General features: G+C 41.2%; 2 protein-coding genes across 2 annotated transcripts in view; both read right to left on the bottom strand.

The window, feature by feature from the left end:
• Positions 1-4,364, bottom strand: part of LOC129410298 (complement C3-like) — a 47,358-nt gene extending 42,994 nt beyond the window's left edge. The window contains exons 1-6 of the mRNA XM_055157995.1: positions 4,116-4,364; positions 4,029-4,043; positions 2,904-2,939; positions 2,383-2,412; positions 1,521-1,710; positions 569-738 (exon numbers count right to left, since the gene is read on the bottom strand). Of these exons, the coding sequence (XP_055013970.1) occupies positions 569-738; positions 1,521-1,710; positions 2,383-2,412; positions 2,904-2,939; positions 4,029-4,043; positions 4,116-4,177 (503 nt within the window). The 5' untranslated portion in view covers positions 4,178-4,364. The remainder of the gene's footprint in view (positions 1-568; positions 739-1,520; positions 1,711-2,382; positions 2,413-2,903; positions 2,940-4,028; positions 4,044-4,115) is intronic.
• A 1,325-nt stretch (positions 4,365-5,689) lies between these two features.
• The window catches only part of LOC110165654 (ophiophagus venom factor-like), a 70,974-nt gene continuing 51,325 nt past the window's right edge, over positions 5,690-25,338 (bottom strand). The window contains exons 25-44 of the mRNA XM_055158550.1: positions 24,196-24,256; positions 23,599-23,682; positions 23,128-23,331; positions 20,981-21,056; positions 19,207-19,369; positions 18,934-19,047; positions 17,614-17,767; positions 15,426-15,589; positions 15,073-15,225; positions 14,409-14,468; positions 13,593-13,683; positions 13,464-13,515; positions 12,227-12,314; positions 11,651-11,740; positions 11,168-11,273; positions 11,004-11,093; positions 10,417-10,500; positions 7,909-7,989; positions 7,373-7,520; positions 5,690-6,143 (exon numbers count right to left, since the gene is read on the bottom strand). Coding sequence (XP_055014525.1) covers positions 6,005-6,143; positions 7,373-7,520; positions 7,909-7,989; positions 10,417-10,500; positions 11,004-11,093; positions 11,168-11,273; positions 11,651-11,740; positions 12,227-12,314; positions 13,464-13,515; positions 13,593-13,683; positions 14,409-14,468; positions 15,073-15,225; positions 15,426-15,589; positions 17,614-17,767; positions 18,934-19,047; positions 19,207-19,369; positions 20,981-21,056; positions 23,128-23,331; positions 23,599-23,682; positions 24,196-24,256 — 2,202 coding nt within the window. The 3' untranslated portion in view covers positions 5,690-6,004. The remainder of the gene's footprint in view (positions 6,144-7,372; positions 7,521-7,908; positions 7,990-10,416; positions 10,501-11,003; positions 11,094-11,167; positions 11,274-11,650; positions 11,741-12,226; positions 12,315-13,463; positions 13,516-13,592; positions 13,684-14,408; positions 14,469-15,072; positions 15,226-15,425; positions 15,590-17,613; positions 17,768-18,933; positions 19,048-19,206; positions 19,370-20,980; positions 21,057-23,127; positions 23,332-23,598; positions 23,683-24,195; positions 24,257-25,338) is intronic.

The raw sequence follows: 25,338 nt of genomic DNA, 5'->3' as shown, positions 1-25,338 counted from the left end.
ATCTGGCTCCCCCTGGAGGCTGTTGTGATGCTACAGGACACAGAGGAGGACATCTTTGTCCTGAGGACTGTTACTTCATGACTCTACCTGTTGAGCTGCACTGAGACATTTGTTTGACCTTTTCTGTTATTGTATATTACTGCTCCGAGTGCTTAAGATGAAGTGATTTTGATTGATTGACTGATTTATAAAAACAACTATTTCTGCAGAGAAAAGTATTAGGAAACACAAGAGTTACACATGTAACAAAGGTTTTTTGAATTTTGGATTACTGCCAGAGGCCGGTGTTTTGCACCTGGATATCTCCATGTGTACGCAGAACATAGGTCAAGAATAAATAACCTCAAAGCTGACGTGACGTGGGTGACACCAGAAAACCCATATGTACTTGACACACCTGTTACACTTTTCTTTCAAAATGCACTCACAATAACTTTGAGTGACAGGAAACTCTGGTGGTCATCCACAATTCATAGAACCTTTGTAACAAGCATAACTCTCATTCTGTTTCATTCATGTGATGTCAGAGGTCAAAGGTCAGACTGGACTGTTGTGGCTTCCTCATGACCTGGAGGCGCGGTCACGGATGGGCAGTGTGTGAAGTGTATCCCTACAAAGCTCCGACGGGGGGGACTGGTCTAGCCACACCTGACGTCTGGCGATGGTCAGGGTGGACAGAAGTCTGCCAGGCTCTCTGGACATGTAGGCAAATGCTTGAAGTGAAGCATTGCTCAGGCTCTGCGTAGCACTGTCAGACCCTGCGTCTTTATAGAGTGAAAAGAACCAATCAGAAATGCACGTTTCTGATGTCACATGTTTTGCAGTGTAAGGCCAGTATTCAGGAAGTAACGCAAAAGTAAAAATCTTTTTTGGCGCGATGCCATTGAAAACAACACAGCACCATCTTGGATTCATCTTCCAGATGTTCTATGTTCTCGACCTACATGCTGGGCAAACATGTAGATATCCAAGTGCAAAGCAAAGCACCTCCCTCTGGCTGTCAGGAGTAATTAAATTAAAATGTACAGTATTTATAAAGACAGATTCATCTTCAGCTCACTCAGTCACTTTCTGTGGTTGTCTCATAGAAATCCTCATCATCATCATATTGACTAAGACTCCATCAGCCGATTAAAGGACTAAAAGACTACAGTCCTTCTAATTTCATGATTAACTGTTCGCGTATTACCGCACTGTAGTCCTTAAGTCGTATTTAGATAATAAAGGCTTTCTATGGGACAACAGCAGAATGGAGAAGTGAGTGAGTGTGTTGGCTGAAGATTTGGTATATCTTAGTATTTAAGCCTATATGTAAAAAGAGTTCAATCTATCTTTAAATACATCATTTCCTAGTACTTTTTTTGCAGTTTTGGTCAAATTCATAGAGATACAGAATAGTTTTGAGAGCTTTTTGACTTGACCAAGACAACCAGGTCTCACCCGTATGCTGAGTAAGCATGTGGTATCCATTCTAAACCAGGACTAAATCAGGACTAAACGATAACTAAAGCAGGACTCACCCGTATACTGTGAACCATGTGGTATTTATTGTCCTGGCTCAGGGTGGCGTAGGTCTGTGTAAGGACGCTGCTCCGTCCAAAGTCCCAGACCTGGATGGAGACCGGGACCGCACCAGAGACCCCATCGGCCTGAAGAACCACATTTTCCTCACTGTCTGCTCTGAGCACGTCTGGAGCAAGGACTCTGAACCTGCAACCAAGAGAGGACTCAGGGTAAACCAGGACTATACCAGGACCAAACAAGGACTAAACCAGGACTGAACCAGGACTAGACCAGGACCAAACAAGGACTAAACCAGGACCGAACCAGGACTAGACCTCGACTAAACCAGGGCTGAACCAGGACTAGACTAGGACTAAACCAGGACTACATGAGAGTTGAAACAGGACTAAACCAGGACTGAACCAGGACTAAACCATGACTAAACCAGGGCTGAACCAGGACTAAACCATGACTAAACCAGGGCTGAACCAGGACTAGACTAGGACTAACCCAGAACTAAACCAGGACTGTACAAAGACTAAACCAGGACTAAACCCAAGACTAAATAAGGAGTGAATCAGGACTAGTAGTGGTTGTAGTACTAATAATAGTAAAAGTAATAGTACAAGCAGTGGTAATCCAAAGTGAGAGTCGTGAGTTTTTTGTCTGATGAAATCTCTGGACCTTGGCCCCAAAACTCCACTTTTCCAAAAGCAAATATTTCACACACACACGACCGACTGACCCCTACACTGGGATTAAACCTGGACTAGACGAGGACAAGGAAAGCTCTGAAAAGTCCATTTTGCAGAGTAGATCTGGTGTAAATATATATTTTTTGTTATATTGTTTCAATTATTTCAAAAATGAGAACTTTACCGGGGACCAGTGCCGATCTCATCCGGACGTCTGCAACAAAAACACAGAATTATGAAGAGAATAAACTTAGGACAGTGCACTTTGTAAACATAGACTTTTTACATAGAAATAAAGTGAAATTTATGTGTCACATCTTATGCACTTTTTATGTTTTAAATATAAGTTATACATTTATTGCTATTATTAAACATGTCTGTGGTCGTTAGGTCTGGTCTGGTCTCTGGTCTGTTCTAGTCTCTCTTCTGGTCTAGTCTGATCTCTCATCTGCTCTCTGGTCTATACTTTCTAGTCTTTGGTTTCTCTGGTCTCTTGGCTGGTCCCTGTTCTGCTGTTGCTGGTGCTGATCTCTGTTCTCTGTTCTAGTCTCTGGTCTCTGGACTGGTCTTCTGTCTCTCGATTGGTCTCTGGTCTGGTCTCTGATTTCTAGTCTTTGGTCTGGTCTCTGGTCTAGTCTCTGGTCTAGTTTCTGGTCTCTGGTCTAGTTTCTGGTCTCTGGCGTGTGGTGTTTGGTCTCTGGTTACCTGGAATGTTGTAGGTGGCGCTCAAAAGGCTCAAATCTGAAAATTATAGAATAATATAGTTCAGGTGTTTGTTAAACAATTGATGACAAATGTGCAAAAAAAAAAAAAAAAAAAAACAACTTGTTGGACTGTGTTGTTTTCACAATACTAAGATGTCAAACTCAATTTCCACTAAGGAGTACACTTGATACTTGATACTGTACTCAATACGATTGTGAAACCACAAAGAAAAAAAAAAACAATAACATTAAAAAAAAAAACTCTTTGTAGACAATAGAATGTGATTTTCAACATTAAATCATAGTACTTTTTTTCTATTCCCATGTGGTCTTATATGTGTGTAATACCTCAGGGTCCAGGTAGGTTCCATAGTGGTCCATGGGTGTATAATAGTCTACAGCTCAAAATCATTCTAAAGCGACTCAGGAAAGGTTCATTTCTCTCCTGTGAATGGGACTTTTTTTAGTATCAGTGCCTGTTCAAATGAGTATCTGATTTTCAAGACTTTTGACAGCCCTGTTGGACTGTAGAGATAACCACAAAGGTGCAAAATTATTACTACAAACCTTTGTTTGGAAAAGAACACGGCACTTTTTTAAATATTAAAAAACTGATCATTAATGTAGTAGAAACAGTTGTACTCAGTACTCAGTTACATCTATTTCAGTAACTTTTTAAAGAAATTGTACTAGCGACACACTTTTCCTCCTACTTGAGTAATATTTTATTTGAGGTAACAGTACTCTTACACTGTGAGTAAGTACAAGTGACAAAAGCTTTATACTGAAAATATGAAATTACATTGGTGTTTCTTGCAGCGCTCCTTCAGATATGATTTAGTTTGTCGCCTTTTGCATCTGTCCTTTGAAAACACCAGATTTTGTACTTTATTTCATGTTTTGTCCTTCAAATTACATTCACTTCAAAATATTACTTTTACTTTAGCAGTTTTCCCAAATACTTTTTACTCTTATGTGACTAATTTCATGGACCACTTGACTACCATTTACCCACTTCTGGAAACAGTAGTAGTGGTAATAATAGTAGTAGCTAGCAGTAGTAGTAGTAGTAGTAGTAGTAGCAGTAGCAGTAATAGTAGCAGTAGCAGTAAATTGAAGAACTTACCTGTCTCGCCAATTTCTGGAAAAAAAAAAGGAGTTAGAAATGTGAAAATCAGAATTTTCTTTTAAATAAACAGATGAAAGTACTCACTGTGCGTTCACAGAGCACCAGAGGCACAGAAAAACCTCCAGGAAGAACCTCCACCTCACCATGGCACCTCAAGGGCAAATCCAAGCTCAGATCTGGGATCTGGGCCAGGGTCGAGTGCCGCTGTAGTCCAAACTCAGATCTGGGATCTGGGCCAGGGTCTAGTGCCGCTGTAGTCCTAGCTCCAGTCTGGGATGTGGACCAGGGTCTTGCCCCACTGTAGTCTGGACTCTGGCCTATGAGTCTAGATGGGTCTAGACTATGGTCTAACCCGTAGATCTTCTGAAGTCCCACCCATATCCGGTCCAGATTAGGTCTTGTTTGGACCCCAGTTTGGACTCTGATGTAACTCTTGGTTATAGTCCAAATTATAGTTTGGGACTCTAGATGGGTACGGACTCTAGTCTACCCCGCATAGTCCTGCTGTAGTCCCACCGTAGTCCCACCGTAGTCCTGCTGTAGTCTGGTCTTGATCTCTGGTCTTGTTTGAACTCCAAAGTGGACTTTGGTCTGGGGGTAGGATTCTAGTCTCTCTCTTATTCTTCTCTGGACTCTGGAATGTAAATTGATCCTGATAATCAGACAGTCCACTATGGTCTGGTGTCTAGAAGTGAAGTGTGGACTAGCTCAAGACTAGTACCAGTAAGGTCTGGACTCTGGTCCTTGGTCTAGTCTTTGGTCAGGTCTCTGGACAAGTCTACGGGCCTGGCCTCTGGGTCTGGTCTCTGGGTGTGGTCAGGGCTCTGGTCTGGCCTATCGGTCAGGTGTCTGGTCTGGTCTCTGTTTTCTGGCCTAATACCCTGTGTGGTCCCTGGAGTAATCCCAGCCTGGTCCAGTCAGGTTTAGGTCTGTGGTCTTGTTTGGACTCGTATGTGGACTCTGGTCTAACTTTTGGTCTATGGTCTTTATTCCCTTGTCTGGTCTCTGGTCTAATCTGGTCTGGGTTGTGGTCTGAGCTCTTGTCTAGATAGAGCCTGGTTTGGTGTATGGTCTAGTTCTTGATCTAGGTCTTGGTCTATAGTACCCAGTCTAGTCTCTGGTCTAGTCCAGTCTGCATGGTTTTAAAATCACAAGAGTCCATTTTGTGTAAAATAGGACCTTTGCCTCAGTGTGAGGGCTATTTACCATTTACCATTTGTCTCCAAAACAACAAATGAAAAGTCACCCAGAGAACGTTTATGTTGTATGGAGCTTGTTCCCACTTATGAGACGAGATCAGACTCTTCTAATGAGAGTAAATCAGACTCTTCTAATGAGAACAGATCAGACAGAGGTTATTCATCGTTTCAAAGGGTAAACACACTTCCACTCTCAGTTTGAACCATTTCAAACAGATCTGAGCCTTGGTATTTTCTCTGTGATTAGTTTGTAGGTAAAATGAGTTTTCACACTGGCTTCTTTCATATATGAAATGTATCAATCCAAAAGATTCGGACTCCCATAAAAGAGCCAAAAGACCCTTCACTACTTGGTGTCCACTTTATTTTCTCTTTGACTGTATGTCAGATTTTAGTTTTACCCATAAACCCTTCATTGCACTGTGGTTCTACTGTGCTGTCTCATAAGCCGAAAAGCCAAGTCAAAATCACTGAAATAAATACAAACAAAATCATTCTAAATCAAATAAACATTTTAAGTGTTTTGTCGACTGAAACAATGACATTTTACAGATTTCAAGAGATGCACCAATGAACCGAAACCAATACAGATAGTGGGTCCACGTACATGTCCAGTAAAGTCAGATCACTAGAGTAATCAGATACAATAATTAGAGGAGCCAAATAAATCTCAGGAGAGAAGTGTAATATTTTTTGTATTATTTGTGTAATAATAATAAAAACATAGAGTGATTGGACAGCTCCAGTGGTGGTGCGTTCAGGGACACTGCGTAGTTACAGTCGGCATCCGTTCGTGGACAGCTCGTTGGCCATAGCGTTCAGACTCTCACACTTCTGCCTGAGGGAGGCGCTGCACTCCTCCTCAGACGGCCATCGCTCCACCCACGTGTTCTTACCCAGCAGATACACGTACCTGCCACAAGAGGGAGTAAAGTGTAGTCAACACAAATACAGGAGACCACCAAACTACCACCAGGGGGAGTACATTCAGCATACATTAACATAGTCTTTGAATAATGAACAAACCATTAAACAAATAAGGCTCTGGGGACACAGGTTCAGGTGTGATTCTCATTCATTCATTCATTCATTTTATTTGTTTGAGCAATGTACAACAACAATAACAAGGATATGCACATGCACATGTTTGGGACCTGGTGCTCAAAAAGAGTAGGTTGAAGTTTAAAAAAACGATTCCAATTGTTTTACATAATCACGTGGCTGACACTTTTTTTTTACACCTTTGGGGTGCTTACCTGTCGTATGAATTGCATAAATACACACACACGCATCTAAAATATCCAGTACATATATTCAATATAAATATATATACACATACACACATATGCATAACACATATATACACACACACTCAAATATATTTTGTTTATGATCGCACAGACTAATAATAATGATAAAGAAGGCACAAAGTTTATCGTTTATGAAAAGTTCAAAATAAACAGTAATGAGAATTAAAAATGTAAGGATTTAAGAATTTGACATGTTTTAAATTTTACCAGGTCCCCAAATTTCAGTATCTTTGATTGACAAAGAAGTGCATTCGTATGTTCTCTATATCCAACTAAGTGAGCAATTTGTACTGCTTTTAAATTTTAAGTTTTTCAGAAACTAATTACAAGGTGTTTATATATAAAAGAAATGATTTGGGGCCTAGCACTGATCCCTGTGGGACTCCACAAACAATGGTATCACATGTAGTGTTCTGTTCTAGTATCCTTTTGAAACAGTAAGAGGGCAGGTTACATACAGCTCCTTTAAAGGGCCCAGATGATTCTCTTTTCTGATCTATGTTCTAATGTTGTTTCCTCATCACAAATCATGATCTGGGTTCGGGTTTAACACACAAACCCTGCATATTTAGGCTGAGTTCTTCTCTCAGACAGAAAACACTCAGTTCCACCTTGTGATGTCACGTAATAATACAGTAATACAGGAAGTGCAGTAACTCACCCATCACGATATATTATAATAACAAAGAACAACAATATAAATTGTAATAATAAATTCTAAATAAGTAGCAAAAATAGCAAGAGACTTGTGTCAAATAAGACATAAATATATAAATGTATACATGTACAGGTAAAGTAAAAAATACAAATATAGTAATATAAATACAATTACCTGTTGGTGGCGCTGTCGATGTTCCACTGGTCGTCTTTGGGGCCCATGATGAGGTACTCCTGGTTTGGGACCAGCTTGAGTCTGTCTCTGCAGGCTCCATGAGACAGGAAGGTCCGGCTCTGTCCGGCCAGAATCCCCGCCTCAGCTCCTAAAGGGACACAGTTGAAGTGAACGCGCCTCACTCAGGCGTAAAGTGCAGACGAGAGCTTTCCATGGCTTTATCATTCTCACTGTACCTGAGCTAAATATGGATTATTGTTTTACATCAGTCAAGTGGCAGTTTGTGGGAGGAAAAATGAAAAAGTAAAGAAAATAAAATACATAGAACAGCACTGAGTTGTAAAACAGAATACTTCTGTGTTTGTCTTCAACATGGAAAACGCCATCCAAAATATGGAAGAGAGTATGTACTGATGTACTCATGTAAAACTGATGAATATTGACCACACATACAATCCCACCACACCAAGTCAGAATTAGAAACACTTGTCATATGCACTTTAAAAAGTTATGAACAGAGGGGCGGAGACTCGTACCCAGTTTGATGACTTGTGTGATCTGCAGCTCGTATTTGTCATAGTAACTCTCGGTCGCACTCAGCACTTTCACTTTGAACACTGAAACAAGAAAAACAACAGTATGAGTAAGAGAGTCCAAGTACAGTCCAAGTACAGTCCAAGTAGAGTCCAAGTACAGTCTAAGTACAGTCTAAGTACAGTCCAAGTATAGTCCAAGTGTAGTCCAAGTACAGTCTAAGTATAGTCCAGGTCTGCAGTCCTTGACATAAGTGCTGGCTCTAGCTCTTCTGGCACTCAAGGCTTGATTTTGTAGCAGGTAGTTCTGAAAGCAGAGGGGGGGGTGTCATTTCCTGAAATGTGGGGCCTCAGTTACTCCAACAAATCCTGCTTGTGCATTTGAGTCATTTAGTGCTACATAATGTCTGTCTCTGCTCAGTGCACTGTGGATGGCTGCTGCTCCTGACAGTTTAACCTAAGCAGTGTTAAAGGGTCAAATGCAGCGTGAAAAGCACAACAATCATGTTTAGTTCAATTAGAAATAGTGTGTTAGTGTGTGTTAGTGTTAGTGTGTTAGTGTGTTAGTGTGTTAGTGTGTTAGTGTGTAGTGTGTTAGTGTGTTAGTGTGTTAGTGTGTTAGTGTGTTAGTGTGTTAGTGTGTGTTAGTGTGTTAGTGTGGTAGTGTGTAGTGTGTGTAGTAGTGTGTTAGTGTGTTAGTGTGTTAGTGTGTTAGTGTTAGTGTGTTAGTGTGTTAGTGTGTTAGTGTGTTAGTGTGTTAGTGTAGTAGTGTGTTAGTGTGTTAGTGTGTTAGTGTGTTAGTGTGTTAGTGTAGTGTGTTAGTGTGTAGTGTTAGTGTGTTAGTGTGTTAGTGTGTTAGTGTGTTAGTGTAGTGTGTGTTAGTGTGTAGTGTGTTAGTGTGTTAGTGTGTTAGTGTGTTAGTGTGTTAGTGTGTTAGTGTGTTAGTGTGTAGTGTGTTAGTGTGTTAGTGTGTTAGTGTGTTAGTGTGTTAGTGTGTAGTGTGTTAGTGTGTTGTGTTAGTGTGTTAGTGTGTTAGTGTGTTAGTGTGTTAGTGTGTTAGTGTGTTAGTGTGATAGTGTGTTAGTGTGTTAGTGTGTTAGTGTGTTAGTGTGTTAGTGTGTTAGTGTGTTAGTGTGTAGTGTGTTAGTGTGTTAGTGTGTAGTGTGTAGTGTGTTAGTTCAGTGTGTTAGTGTGTGTTAGTGTGTTAGTGTGTAGTGTGTAGTGTGTTAGTGTGTTAGTGTGATAGTGTGTAGTGTAGTGTTAGTTGTGTTAGTGTGTTAGTGTGTTAGTGTGTTAGTGTAGTGTTAGTGTGTTAGTGTGTTAGTGTGTTAGTGTGTTAGTGTGTAGTGTGTAGTGTGTTAGTGTGTATGTGTTAGTGTGTTAGTGTGTGTGTTAGTGTGTTAGTGTGTTAGTGTGTTAGTGTGTGTGTTAGTGTGTGTGTTAGTGTTAGTGTGTTAGTGTGTTAGTGTGTAGTAGTGTGTTAGTGTGTTAGTGTGTGTTAGTGTGTTAGTGTGTTAGTGTGTTAGTGTGTTAGTGTGTAGTGTTAGTTAGTGTTAGTGTGTTAGTGTGTTAGTGTGTTAGTGTGTTAGTGTGTAGTGTTAGTGTGTTAGTGTGTTAGTGTGTAGTCTGTGTTAGTGTGTTAGTGTTAGTGTTAGTGTGTTATAGTGTGTTAGTGTGTTAGTGTTAGTGTGTTAGTGTGTTAGTGTGTTAGTGTTAGTGTGTTAGTGTGTTAGTGTGTTATGTGTGTTAGTGTGTTAGTGTGTTAGTGTGTATAGTGTGTTAGTGTGTAGTAGTGTTAGTGTGTGTGTTAGTGTTAGTGTATGTGTTAGTAGTGTTAGTGTGTTAGTGTGTTAGTGTGTTAGTGTGTTAGTGTGTAGTGTGTTAGTGTGTTAGTGTGTTAGTGTGTTAGTGTGTTAGTGTGATAGTGTGATAGTGTGTTAGTGTGTTAGTGTGTTAGTGTGTTAGTGTGTTAGTGTGTGTGTTAGTGTGTGTGTTAGTGTTTGTGTTTAGTGTGTTAGTGTGTATAGTGTGTGTGTGTTAGTGTGTTAGTGTGTTAGTGTGTTAGTGTGTTAGTGTGTAGTGTGTTAGTGTGTAGTGTTAGTGTGTTAGTGTGTTAGTGTGTAGTGTGTTAGTGTGTTAGTGTGTTAGTGTGTTAGTGTGTTAGTGTGTAGTGTGTTAGTGTGTTAGTGTGTTAGTGTGTTAGTGTGTTAGTGTGTTAGTGTGTTAGTGTGTTAGTGTGTTAGTGTGTTAGTGTGTTAGTGTGTTAGTGTGTGTAGTGTGTTAGTGTGTTAGTGTGTTAGTGTTAGTGTGTTAGTGTGTTAGTGTGTAGTTAGTGTGTTAGTGTGTTAGTGTGTTAGTGTGTTAGTGTGATAGTGTGATAGTGTGTTAGTGTGTTAGTGTGATAGTGTGTTAGTGTGATAGTGTGTTAGTGTGATAGTGTGATAGTGTGTTAGTGTGATAGTGTGTTAGTGTGATAGTGTGATAGTGTGATAGTGTGTTAGCGTGTGGTACCGTGGTGCAGAGTGGTGCAGGCAAACGTCTCGCGGGCTTTGTCTGACAAGTTCTCAGAGTCTTCCTTTGGGACACAGCAGTCTCCTGGAGGACACAGGGAAACATCACACCTCAGAGACATTATAAACCTGAGCATCACATTCAAACAAAAACATAATCAGAGAAAAGTCACTATTTGACTGAGCACAGCTGATATCGGAGCTGCAGAGGCTGCACTAGTAATGATTAATGATTGGCTGCAGAGACTCATGTGAGGCTCATTCTGCTTTCTGACTGGACAATCATCTTAAGAACCAAAACACCAAATTATAAAATCTATAAATGGGACATCTTGTCCAATGTTTTTGTAATTAAGAATAAATCAGCATTACATTTGTTCTCAGTCAAAGTGATGTTTGATTTGAACATGTTTAACTTGTGTCTGGGCACACAGACAGGTCAGGTTTAAACATTTAAAATCTAAATCTTACATATAGTTCCAAACATATCGCACATCTAACTCTTGTACTGTATTTGACAATACTTGTCAAAAAACTTGCAGTTACATTTTGTCCAGTGAATTGTGCAGCCCAAGCCTGAGCCCTGACCTTGAGTGCATCTGCAGACGTTCCCAGAGCAGATCTGAGTCAGCTCCTCTGTGTTTTCTCTGGGAGTGAATGAACGACTGCACCGGTGGTCTGCAAAACAGTGAGGAGGTTGTGGGTTAGATTCCTTGTCTCTCTGGATAGCAGTATTGGATTGGAGTATTTACCTGGGTTGTAGTACTCGTACACGGTGACGGAGGAGGGTTGGATGTGTCCCACTTTAAAGTTCTGCTGGAGTTTGAAAATCACAATCTCTGGTTCTTTGTGCGAAACCTGAGATTAAAAAAAAAAACAACATAGATTATTACTACTACTATAACAGTTAATACTTACTGTATATTTCATACTACTGCTAGTACCATTACTACTACTACTACTGCTACTATTACTGCTGTTGTTGCTACTACTACAAATTTCCAATGTCTACTGACGTAAAGGTAAAAGAAGCTCTTACTGCTTCATGACATCACAAGGTGGAACAGAGCATGTTGAGTTTTGGAGATGTAGACAGACTAATAATAAAGGATTACTTAAACATGTGTGAATGAAACAAAACAACTCCAGGAATGTTTCTGGGAAGTTAACAACAGTTTAAAGCTTAATGTGACGTACTATAGAACCTTTAAACCAGTATGAAACATTGTGAGCACCTTAAACAAGTGCAGGATCAGGGAGCCTCTGTCACTCAGGTTGTCCACCACTTTAAAGTTTGCGATGTATTTGTCCACTGAGTTAGAAAGCTGCAAAACAAAAAACAATCACAATTTGACAGGTTTATTTTTACTGCTAATTACAGAACTGATGCTGCTACTACTACTACTACTACTACTACTACTACTACTACTACTACTACTACTGCTACTACTGCTACTACTACTACTACTACTACTACTACTACTACTACTACTACTACTACTACTACTACTACTACTACTACTACTACTACTACTACTACTACTACTACTACTACTACTACTACTACTACTACTACTACTACTACTACTACTACTACTACTACTACTACTACTACTACTACTACTACTACTACTACTACTAGGGGACAGACTACAGGCACATGATTGCATGGTCTCTCAGACTGTCTCTGAGCAGCTGTGGCTGCTTAATATTTCTGTCCATACTTAGACTAAATGACAGTTCCTGTTTGCCCCTTTGAAGGGAAAGTATTTGCAGTACTTAGAGTAGTTGAAGTATGAGTATATTGTTACCATGTCGAGGTCTGTGTTGTCTGGAGTGAAGCCTGTGGGCAGACTCACGTCCAGCACCACCATCCGCACGTCTCTGGGTCCTAGTGCCCTGTGACACAAGAGGCATGAAAAACCAAGACAAATAATACAGATTAAAAAAAAACTTATTTAAATGTTCATCACCAAATGGACATTGTCTCCATGTATACAATGTTCCACAGCCTTAACAGCAACAGCATTAACTAACCTGGCTTGTTTTATTCCATTACAGCTAATTTTCTTAGTAGTAAAGAAAATTAATCAAAAATAAATAAATAAACTTGAAAAACATATTTAACAGTGAGTGGGCTCTCCTGTCTACAGATCAGTTTAGTGGCATCAACTGCTTGTTTCCATGGAGAAAGATAAAGTAACGCCATATTGTGCAACATTTAAAGGTGCTATATTATGGAAAATTAACTCATGTGAGCTTTAAGACATGTTAAAATTCTGTTACCTCTTCAAAACAAACCTGGAGTTGTGTTTTGATTCATTTGATTAATTATCGATATATTGTCATTGTACAAATTACAACAAAACTTCGACAAAGCAAATCTGTAGCAGTAAAAATGAATAAATATAGACAAATTCTCACATCCATACCATTAAAAACATGAATTAAATAAATAAATCTACAAATAGATTATTGCATGGAGTCTCTTCAGGCCTTTTATCTGTGTTGGTGCTCCTGGAGCACATCCACTGCTCATGGGTAGAAGCTGCTATGCAGCCTGTTTGTTTGTCTACATCTCCGAAGCTCAGTGTTCTGTTTTACCTTGTGATGTCATGAAGTGGTAGTTTTCAAGTTCACAGTGATTTTTACCTTTAGTTCAGTAGAGATTGGCAATTTAACTGAAATCATCCAAATAACCCTTGTGAAGGTGTATGGAGTTTAAAAACACAGTGGAGCACTTCCTGTCACATGACATCATAAGGTGGAACAGTGGGTTTTCAGTTTGAGAGAAGAACTCAGCCTAAATATGCAGGGTTAGTGTGTTAAACATGAGTGAATAAAACAAAACACAAGTCCAGGTCTGTTTGTGATGAGGAAACAACATTAAAACAAAGATGAGAAGATGATGAGATCCTTTAAAGATCCTTTAAGGTAAATAATTACTCAATTCCAGCAGAGGCGGCACAGGAAACAAACCAATGATGCTTGAGCCATGAAAGGAGAGAGCTAAAAAAATAAGTGACTGTTTGATTTGGTAGGACTCACAGGACTTTGATGGTCATGAGGTAGGACTTGACCACATCAGGAGAAGACTTTTCTGTTCAAATATCAAATACATTAAAAATCCTCACTGTCCTGTTTAAAATGAATCATGTTTATAGAGTTTGTACTGACCAGCTGATTCCTCCACTGTGACCTCAAGCTCAAAGTGAACACAAAGTGTCTTCTCCTCCACCTCGTGAAGCTGGTTGTAGTAGGTCACCACCTACAGGCCACACAGAGGAAGAGCAGGTGACTTAGTAAGTTAGTCAGGTGACTAACTTACAGTGTCCATTTCAGATACTAAGGAATAAACGAGAATGTGATTTTCCTCATTAAATCATAGTACTTTCTTTTATGTTACCATGTGTTCTTATGTGTGTGTATTCCCTCAGTGGCCCAGGTGGGTTCCATAGTGTGCGTGGGCGTATATTAGTCTATGTGCTCTTATACTTGATCTGATACAGCTCAAGATCACTCAAAAGCCATTCAGGAAAGCTTAATTTCTCTCCTGTGAAAGGGACTTTTTCAGTATTGATACTCAAATAAATATCGAGATTCAATACTAATTTTAGTATCAATTATTATCTGATTTTCACACCCACTGCTCTATACTTACTTAGTTCTCCAATTTTATTTTCTCAGTCTTTGATAAGCATATGATTCAGCAGAGGCACATTTTGGTACAAATGAAAAACATCTGCTACTTGCAACTGTGATGTGCAGCTGAACAAAGGAGGAGCCAACAGCTGCACAGCTCTTTGTTGTGATGTTTGCAGTGATGTCAGTTCCCGTTGGGCACTGCAGTTTTCTAGTTCTAATTCTAAGTCATTGGAGTTGTTTCAGTTGAATATTGTGATTTAAAGAGTCCACATTATTACATAATGATCCATAGGTGTCATAGATCCATAACTGTATAGCAGACACAAGAACAACAGTTCACAAACTCACCTCAAGGATTCCCTGTCCATTCCCTCGAGCCTGCACCTCCAGATCCGCATTGTTAAGAAGCTGTGAATACAAAATGAAACAAAATATATGCATTTATACTGACCTTCATCTGACCCTCTCCTGCTCCATCTGACCCTCTCCTGCTCCTCTGACCCTCTCCTCTGCTCCTCTGACCCTCTCCTCTGCTCCTCTGACCCTCTCCTCTGCTCCATCTGACCCTCTCCTGCTCCTCTGACCCTCTCCTCTGCTCCTCTGACCCTCTCCTCTGCTCCTCTGACCCTCTCCTCTGCTCCATCTGACCCTCTCGTATCCAGGTAACATGTCGTCTTCCACTACATCCTTAAATCTCCTCTTTGGTCTTCCTCTAGGACTCCTGCTTCCTAACCTCAGCCTCCTTCTACTCTTCTCTGTACTGTCACTATCCCTCCTTTGGTCTCTGCTGATCTAGCTCTGCTCCTCTGGTCTCTGCTCCTCTGGTCTCTGCTCCTCTGGTCTCTGCTCCTCTGGTCTCTGCTCCTCTGGTCTCTGCTCCTCTGGTCTCTGCTCCTCTGGCCTCTGCTCCTCTGGTCTCTGCTCCTCTGGCCTCTGCTCCTCTGTCCTCTGCTCCTCTGGTCTCTGCTCCTCTGGTCTCTGCTCCTCTGGTCTCTGCTCCTCTGGCTCTTACCCGGGCTGTGCGGGCTGCGTAGGAGGTGTCTGGGTTGAAATGATATGGAATTGTGCGAGCTCCCATTCGGACGTCCACGTTCAGATCTAGGTTTTGTGAAGGTGGCTGTTTGATCAGGTACTCGGACAAGGCCTGGAGAACCACCACTGTGGGCTGCAGACATGTGAGAGAACATAGATTTTTATTATTATTATTATCTGTCCAACAAAACCAAAACCAAAACACAGACAAACTGCAGATGAAATAGAGACATCTGACCTCCTGTATACCTAACAATACAGGGGAGCATAGAGGAGGATGGGAGGGCATCTGACACACAGGTACATAGGAGGATGGGAGGGCATCTGACGCACCTGAGTGGACCCGTAGCCCCCTCCCTGCCTGCGTTGGCTGTTTAACCATTTAAACGGTGGAGCGGCCTCTGTCATGGCGTTCATCTTGAGCAGAGTGAGCAGAGCGTAGCCTGTGGCCTCCAGAGTGAAGAGGTGATTCTCACTGTCCACCCACTGACTGCCACCTGGACACAGCAACAGGGATTCAGTTAAGGGGGCTTTCACACCTAAACCATTTGGTCCGCTTCAAGTGTCTCGAGTTCAAAACACTTGCGTGTTCGATTTGTTTGGCCAGGTGTGAAAGCAGACCAGTTTCATTTGGTGCGGACTAACGAAACCAAGCGGACTCCAGTGCAGCTCTCTTGTGATGTGAACACTAACCAGTTTCAATCCAGTCCAACATGGACTTTTTGACCTAAACAAGCTTCCGTAGCGTGCTGACCATGAACACAATAACCTCCAGAAAAAAGTTCAAAATGAGAGAAATAGGCCATGGCAAGACATGAGGAGAGGAGGAAATTGCTGATTGCTGTTAGACAAAAATATCACAGCTTCTGGGACAGATCATAAAAAAACAGTGGAGTTGAGGCTAACACACATTTAACGCTAAATGTATTTATTCTGGTATACTGTACTCGAGTATCCTGTTCAGTCAGGTGTTAACTTGATCCGCATCTTTATTTCCCTGACAGCGGTAATAATGTCATCAAAACTCCATGGTTCTCTCCAAGCTGGTCCTCCAGCTTTACAAGACTATGTCAGTCCCAGATTGACTGGAAGACATGACATATGTTCCACAGGGAGGCGGGACTTCATCCTGCTATAAGATCCCAGCATCTCTGACTAACGTGTTAGGTTAACTGTTCATAGGGAGAGCTAATCACTGTCGCTGAGTGCTTATCTATTGTTGCTTCACTATTTTGGAGGTAGCAGGACTGTCCCCATATGGCTGCTATATTTGTTTGTTGTTTTACCTCAGAGCTAAAATTGTGCTAAATTCTCCTCAAGATGGAGAAGCAGGTACTTACAAAGACTTCCAAGTGTGGGAGTAAAATTGCTGGGGCAGACAGTCATCTTGTCTGTGCACAGTGCCTTGGGCTGCAACATACCTGGGATGCACTAGCATCCCAGGCGTCCTACGAGCACTATGCCCGCCTTTTGCTGAAAAACCGCTCATGCGCCAAGAGAGTCTGACAGAAGCGGACCTTGTGCTATGGGCAACCATCCTCTGCCACAAGAGGAGAAGAATCCCAGGGTATCAATCCCCACAGGACTCTCTTGGGGCAACCAGCGCAACAAAGTAGATCCTCTTGTCAACTCAGACTCTGATGACGAGTTCATCAGCCTCCTTTTGGAGGGGGATGAGGCAAGCATGGAGCAATTCACCCTCACCCAGACCACAAGGTATGGTAGCGGAACAACATCAGGCAGCAAGAACCATCTACCGGTTCAGAACTTTCATCAAGTTTGTCAAAGAGCAGCTGAAAAACTGGGTATCAAATGGCCCTGCTATGAGGGCAGAAGGATACCAGCATCCAAAACCTCAGCAAAGCCACTCCTACCAACATTCCCAGAGTGCCTTAAGGAAGCCATGCGGTCCTGCAATAACCCGCTCACTGTCAAAACTCCCTGCCCCGGGAGAGGCAGTTTTAGACTGAGATGGCATAGAGGAGAAAGACTTTAGCTGCCTTTCCCCTATTGAACTTTGGCATCTCACCTCCACCCGCAGAAGTCCTGACCAGGCAGGTCCTGTTCTCCCCCCCAAAGAAGATTGTTTCCAAATGATGTTAACTGAGAGGAGCTACAAAGCAGTAGCTATCTCAAGGAGAGCATCAAATGTATCTTCCCTCTTACGGCCGGAAGACGTCTCCACCTCACCAACACTTAAAGTGTGGGACGAGCTGTGTGTGGTCAGCCTCTGCCTCCGTCTGCACCGGTGTGCTATCCAGGCATGCAGTCGAGATATGGGTGTGACGGTCATACAAAAGGTCTGTCTGTTTCCAGGTCTGTTTGTGTTGAGGAAACAACATGTAATATGGGCTCATTAATAACTGCACAGTTCTAAAAATATGGAGGAATCAGGGTTAAATTATTTTCATTTGCTATCCATACACAGATTATAATTACAACGTGCAAACTGTGGAGTGGCACAGGACCATTAGCTGAGTAAATCTGAGTGTCATGAGCCTGTCTCTCTGTGTGAGTGTACCAGCAGAGGAGGCTTTGAGCAGCGCTGGTGTTGGGCTGAAGTCCACCTGGTCCTTGAGCAGAGCCAGAGCGTACGATGCGATGGCCACAGTGTACGGGCGCCGCGTGACCTGCAGCGCCTTCTTCAGGTAGGCTGTGGTGTTACGGATCACCGCCTGAGGATACACACAGAGTTACAGTCCCATAGACACTAGTGCTGTCACAATACTGAAATGTCAAACTTGATTTTGAGTAACTAAGGAATACACTCAATACTCAATACTGATTCCGATACCAGGATGATAATAAAAACACTCTTCATTGAGACAACTGAATGCGATTTTCAACATTAAATCATAGAACTTATATATGTTCTTATATGTGTGTAATCCCTCAGTGTCCAGGTAGGTTCATAGTGGTCCATGGGTGTATATTAGTCTATGTGCTCTTATACTTAATCTGATACAACTCAAGATCATTCTACAGGCATGGCAACGGGTTAGGGATGAAAAAGTTGAGAAGGGTGTGCGAGGGGTGACATGGCCTCAGGTGTGTGTTTGGGGGGTTGGGGATGGAGATATATGCACTAATGTTGTAATCAAGACCACACTAATTGAGACCAAGACTTGTCTGAGACCACAGGGTCCTGAGACCAAGACAAGACAAAGACCTCTGATGGTCAAGAACGAGACCACAGCCCATCGAGACCAAATCGAGACCATCTTTGCCATTTTCTACAGTTATTTGTATTTTACAATTAATTTGGCACATACATACCAATGTTTTTATAAAACTGATTAATGTTCATTTAGGCCTAAAATAAGCCAAGCAAACTGTATTGCACTTAAACGCTGTGCCCATTTTTTGGACCCTTTCCCACATTAAAGCCCTTCTTTAATTCCACATCCACTGGCACTTTACAGAAAAGTTTAATCTGCTTTAAAGTGAAGAAAGTGGGTAGGATTTAAACCTGTTTTTTTCAAAATCCTAACTGGAGTTACATTCTCCTACTGGTTTTACAGTGGAATTTACCTTTGCACATATACCGCATCGTGCCAAACATAGATTTATTTGCCATTTTATTAGGCAAAGTTCAGCCCGCCTATTGCAGTATGCCTGCTGTGTTGACACTAGCATAAATTTTGATTAGTTTTTGCTTCACGTTTGGTCTTGCTCTTCTAATTAGCGCGCACTGAGGATGTTTACCTGTTTTATATATATATATATATATATGTATATATATATGTATGTATATGTGTGTGTGTGTGTGTGTATATATATATATATATATATATATATATTATATTATACTATATATTATACTATATATATATTTATTCACCTCTGTGTTGACCTCGTCGTCACTGCAGTGAATCTTGGCTTCCTTTGCTTCAGCCAAAGCAATCAAGACAAATGCCGTGAGGGTCACCTGGGGGTCATCACCACGGAGACCGCCCTAAAACAAACAATCATAAAACAACTGATTAGCCATTTAACCATTTAAGTGATTATAGTGCAGAGATGCACTAGTAGAGAAGGTCAGATGATACAGAGGAGAGGGTCAGAGGAGCAGAGGATGCAGAAGAAAGAGTCGGAGGACCAGAGGATGCAGTACCGTCATGGTGGTGCTGTAGACCGGGTTCTCCTCTATGAACACGCTACGCTCTGGCTTGTGTCGGTGTTGGAGCAGATACAGCAGAGGCTCACAGACCTGCTGCTCCTCCACTCCTATGATGGAGTGAGCCATGGAGAAGACCTTCACTACAAACGCAGTGATCCTGAGACACAAGAGGAGACAGAGAAGTGCAAACTGAGCAAAGCACGTCTAACCACAGAACAATCAATTCCCTGATCATACTGAGCGTGTCAGTCAGAGAGTGTGACATGTTTTAAAATACTAATGTTTGAACACATGTAAAGCAGCATAGTATTTTTGTTGTTGCAGTTAATGTGTGTAAGTTGGAATTAAAAGATTGTGGAACAGTGAAGCTATTTTCACACACCACCACAAGGTGTGGAAGATCCTAGCAAAATCATGTCCCAAAATTTGATTCATACACATCTTCATCATAGAAGCCTGTTGCACGTATATGGATTCACACACCTAGAGAAATAAAGGGCGTGGGGAGGAGGCAAAGACGTAAGAGCGCCACGCTGCAACAGAGGTTCACACAGATACAAGAGAGATACAGGTACGGGATGAAGTTGTTATTGATCTGAGGATTTTGAGGCGTCATTCACTGCACACACTGAACTATACACTAATGTCCAGAGAGGACACGGTTGGTGCAAGCATTCTCACAAACGACCAGGCAGCAGAATGTCTGGAGAAGAGCTGTGTGGCATTGTGTGTGTGAAAATGACTTAAGCCACTTTAAAATCTTATATAAGAGAGAGGAATATGCAATAAAGGACTTTTAATATATTCAGTTAGAGTGCCTCGGGTTTGTATCTTGCCCACTTTTACATTTTCCAGTAAGAGTAACTTTTTGTTTAAAAATTACAGTTTTAACCCCCGTAAAGCACCTGTACTGCTATTTTTAACTCTTTTGTGACCCATTGAAGCGCTCTACCTCTTTTTATTCATCTAATGCATAAGGAAGTACTGTTTTAAGTATAACTGTTAAGGATTTGTGCATTTAGTGAATATTACAATGGATACTTGTAGTTTTATTTCACTGCATTTGACAGCAGGCATCTGCACTTTGTACTCACTGCATTTCTCAAAAGGACTGAATACAAGTATTTTTCTACATTTATGGTGATGTACATTTTGACTTCAGGTCAGTGTATGAGTGACCAAAATATAGGCCTATAAATACAAATGACCCAGAAAATTCAAACATTCTGAATGATAAAGTTAAAAGGGGGTATTTTACTTCATGTGGACACATGGGTGATGTAGGCTTGTGGGTGGAGCCTTGGACAGAATCTTATAGTAGCTAACTATAATAAAGGTTTGAATATGGCCCAGGAGAGATCGCTAGATTTTTTGATGAGCGAACATTATAACATGGTAAAAAATTTACATTTAGCATAATACTCCCTATTAAGTAGTTTAGTGTTTACATTTAGGCCCCGGGGAAGACCCAGGACACACTGGAGGGACTATGTATCTTGGCTGGCCTGTGAAGGCCTTAGTGTCCCCCGCAGAGGAGCTGGAGGACATGTCTGGGGTGGAGGAAGTCTGGGAGTCCCTGCTTAGACTGCTGCTCCCGTGACACGGCCCCGGGATAAGCGAAAGAAAATGTATTCATGTATGGATGGAAGGATTTACATATAATTTTGTTAAGTCAAAATGTATGAAATTTGTCATTATTATTATTTATTTACTTTTTTTTTGTGACCGATTAACTGATAATGTTGACATGTGCAGTTGTGGACAGTACCATGTGCTTGCCCCTTGCTTCTGGTAGGGGGGGTATGAGCCGTCACTCCTCCTGTAAGCCAGCTGATCCGTGTAGCCTGAAAATAATAAGGACAGATTTTACTGCACATTTTTCAGGTATCGGCGAGTACTGAGACCAAATCACCGATCTGTCACTATGTATTTTCCTGAATGAATACCTATAAATGTGAGCTGCTGCTGTTTACCTCGGTGAATAATACAACCGCTAACTCACAGAGCAGGTTAAACATAGATTTGTGTAACATCTTTGATCATTTCATTTAGCCTTTAGTGTGTTCAACTTTTAAAATAACTGAGAGTGTAGCCCAATAACAGCAGCAACAGCAACAGGGCTAACTCGGACTTTGTTTACTCTGCATCGTCATGTGATCCGAGGATGAACAGTTTTGTACAGGCCTTGTTTTTATCCGCACTGGAAGAAAGTGAAAGTGCTTAAATCAGCACTACGTATCATCAAGATCATTATACATTTCACTAATATCTTAGTTCTTTTATTCATTCTGGCATTTCTTTAAAAATAGCCTTTTAGAAGTGTAAGAGTACTGACCTCTGACCTATGAAAGATGTGAAATCATGGCTGTTACCATGATATCGAATCTTAGGGAACAGACTTGAACAAAGTTTAGACAACGCCTCTGACAGGGGTTAACTTTGAGACACTATACCCTTCCCTACCCTTTTGATGGAACAATCTCTAAATCTCAGGCCAATGGACTTTCTCCAGAGAAAGTAAAGGAATGAAACGGTCAATTCATTCGATGAACTATGGCCAGTGTGTTCTAGTACTGATTTGTAAATGTCATGTGAACACTTTATTTGTGTAAAACTGTTAATGTTCGTAGTGTGTAATATGAGAGCTGTGTCATAACACTCCCCACACAAACTCACATTCCTCACATTATAGCTCACACAACCACACACCTCTTTGCCGCCTAACTTAAGACTGAAGAGGAGAAAGACAGACCTTAGCTCAGATCTCAGTTCATCAACAGAAGATCGCAGAAGCAGTTCAGTTCAGAATGTTCAAGATGTAGTAGAGTCGAACAGGAAGGACAACGCCCAAGTTCTCCCTCCGTTCGAAGCTGTCCCCGTCGCTTGACGTGTTTTTATTCAAATACCTGTAGCTGATCTGATTTGAAAGCGAAGCTTTCATATTTTTACAAATTTAAACATTTGCATTTTTGCAGACATAGTCTTTTGATTGATTAGCCTTAATCTGTGACCAGTGCTGTTAGACCTCGTAGACAATGAAACGTGTTCTCCAATCCTCTGGAACAGAGGAGAGTGTCCCTCAGCCTGACACCGACTGAGCCTGGAAGATTGATCCTATCACGTGGCCTTCGTCCGTTTCATTGCGTTTGATTCTTCAGAACCAACCTCCTGAGAAACTCAAACCTTCATTGGATCCAACAGGACCACATTGTGACTGGACAGCTCCATGCTCCCCGAGTTATATGGGCACTGAACACAGAAGTTTAGATAACTCTAAAAGTTGTGCCTAATCTCATATTTCTAGACACCAGTTCAGAGTGACCTACACTCATGTGCATATTTGATATTTAAATGCTGTCTGTTTAACTTGGTCAACAAATATTCATAAACCACAGTTTGCTTTGGTGAACAGTGATGTTATTTCCAGTGATCATTCCAAGATACAGGTCACTGATATGGACAAGAATTTACAAACCAGATCAATTGTTTAATTAATTATTAATTAATTAATTAACACAGGTAATTGATTAAATTGAATTGGTGATATTTCTCAACATTTGTTGAGTGATGCCCCCAAATTTACTTTACTTACTAGTCAGAGCCGAACACTCACAAAGGCCACATGAGTGCTGCTTTAACTTAGAACTCCTAAATTCCAATCTGTAACATCAATTACCCCCCTACATCTAATGGTACCTCCATGTGAGCCCATGTAGATTTCACTACATATTTTGGTGCCCCGGCGTGAGGCCATGTCCTCACACTACAGAAGATTTATTTTTTTACTCTTGTACGTTACAAAATGAAGTAGCCTAAATGTACTTCTTCACACTATGATATCGGACAGGAATTGGTATCTGATTTTCGACAACCCCACCTAGACCTTGAATTCAAAAGTTATATATATTGTGTTACCTTTTCGTATGAAGCCGAGCGCCTCGTCTTTGCGGTGTGCGCCCACTCTCCCCCAGTCGCCCGTCCTCTCCAGGTACAGGAAGGCGATGGTGGGCAGAGACATGGAGGCCAGGTTCTGCTCCACACAGCCCCCAGGCATCCGGATCAGAGCTGCCAGAGAGTCCGGGTTCAGGGAGTTATCCAGACTGTCTGCGAGCACGTTGCCTGGAGAGAGGAGAGGGTTAGACCAGGACTAAAGCAGGACTAAGCAGGACTAAACCAGGACCAACCCAGGACTAACCAAGGACTATTCCAAGACTAATACAGGACTAAACCAAATCCAAACTAGGACTTACTCAGCACTAAATAAGGACTAAACCAGGACTAAACCAGGACTAAGCCAGGACTAAATAAGGACTAAACCAGGACTAAACCAGGAGTACACCAGGATGAAGTCAGGTCCAAAAATGCTTTACAAATGCTGCGTCAGACCTCGGACGTTGATGAAGGTTTCTGGGACCGAGTTTGGCACCACAGAGTCCAGTTCGATCTTCCCCATTCGCACGGTCTGAGTGCCTACAACAGAACAACAAAAAACAGAACAACACAACAACAAAACAACAACAGAACAACACAACAACAAAACAACAACAGAACAACAAAAAACAGAACAACACAACAACAAAACAACAACACAACAAAACAAGAACAAAACAGAACAACAGCACAACAAAACAACAGACCAACAAAAAACAAAACAACAGCACCACAACAGAACACCAAAAACAAAACAACAGAACAACAAAAGACAAAACAACAAAGCAACAACACAACAGAACAACAAAAGAACAACACAATAACAAAACAACAACAGAACAACAAAAGACAGAACAAAAAAACAACATAACAAAAAACAACACAACAACAAAAGAACAACACAACAAAACAACAAAAGAACAACACACCAACAAAAAACAGAACAACACAACAACAACAAAAACAGAAGAACAGAACAGTTGAGTTATAACAGTGACAGAACTCCTGAGTTTAAAGTGAACCACACGTGAAGAAGAATCAAAATGAACAGACCTCCTTCAGCTGCAGGGTTCAGCACCACACTCCACACTTTGGTCTTCTGCACTCCCTCCATCTGACAGAACCACAGGCACACGTTTCAAATCACCAAAAACTATTCACAACTAAACTACAACTTATACTACAACTTTTAAGTACTGCTAGATGTAATACTCGCAGTAGTACAGTAGTAGCACATTAATAACAGTAGCATGTAAAAGCAACAAAAGTAGTAAAAGACATGTTAATAATGCATTCTGTTCATTTATAACGGCAGCTTAATATAGCACACTCTGAACTGAATTATACACATCATCAATCTTGGACAGTAGTAGTAGCAATAATAGTAGCAATAGTAACAGTAGTAGTAACAGTCGTAGTAGCAGTAGTAGTAGTCGTTGTAGTATTTAGTCCCGCAGCACCACCTGTAGGTTCTTCCTGTGGTTTGTGCTTATGTTGTGTTGGTGGTATCAGCGACATGAGGTCAGGGGAGGGAGGTGAGGTGTCTCACCAGTCATTTTAGGGATATAAAATCTGTGCTACGAATCCTGTTTGAAGCGTTCTTTGAAAGTAAAAAGGTGTAGAAAAAGGTAAAAAGTAATTCCTCACATGTGTCTGTTTACATCCACACACTATGACTCTCTGTGTAGTGACTCTACTTCCTGTGCACTTTATTGCCAATTTTTTATGCTTTAAAAATCCTGTATCTAAAGTACTGCACCACATTTCACAAATAATAATAACACAGTTTTGACTTGTATCTAAACTACAAGTGCAGAGCTCTGATCTTTCAAACACTTAAGAGTTTCAAAGTGAGTGGTTTGACTTTATGCAGGAAACAGCTGATGCGAGGTCACCACTTTATAGCCTGTGGTTTGCATAGAACTATTATAAATGGTACGCGCCATATAAAATCCTGCAATGTGTGGCGGCCTTTACAGCACTGTATTAATGTACCAAGGGACATACAAACCAATCATGTGTGAGTTAAGCCTCCCCATTGGACGCTACTTAGCCAATCTTTTTAAATTGTGTTTTCTTTGATTTGACAGTTTATTGTGGTTGGAACACAATCACACTGCACAGGGCGTGCCCGTTCAACACTGCATAGGGTGCGGTCATTCAACACTACACAACATTACTTTACAGTTAACAAAT

The sequence above is a fragment of the Boleophthalmus pectinirostris genome, unplaced genomic scaffold (genome assembly GCF_026225935.1).
Source record: "Boleophthalmus pectinirostris isolate CB_2022bp ecotype Guang Dong unplaced genomic scaffold, ASM2622593v1 HiC_scaffold_22, whole genome shotgun sequence".
Taxonomy (NCBI): domain Eukaryota; kingdom Metazoa; phylum Chordata; class Actinopteri; order Gobiiformes; family Gobiidae; genus Boleophthalmus; species Boleophthalmus pectinirostris.
Note: the sequence above shows the minus strand (reverse complement) of the source record. Positions and strands in the feature narration are given on the sequence as shown.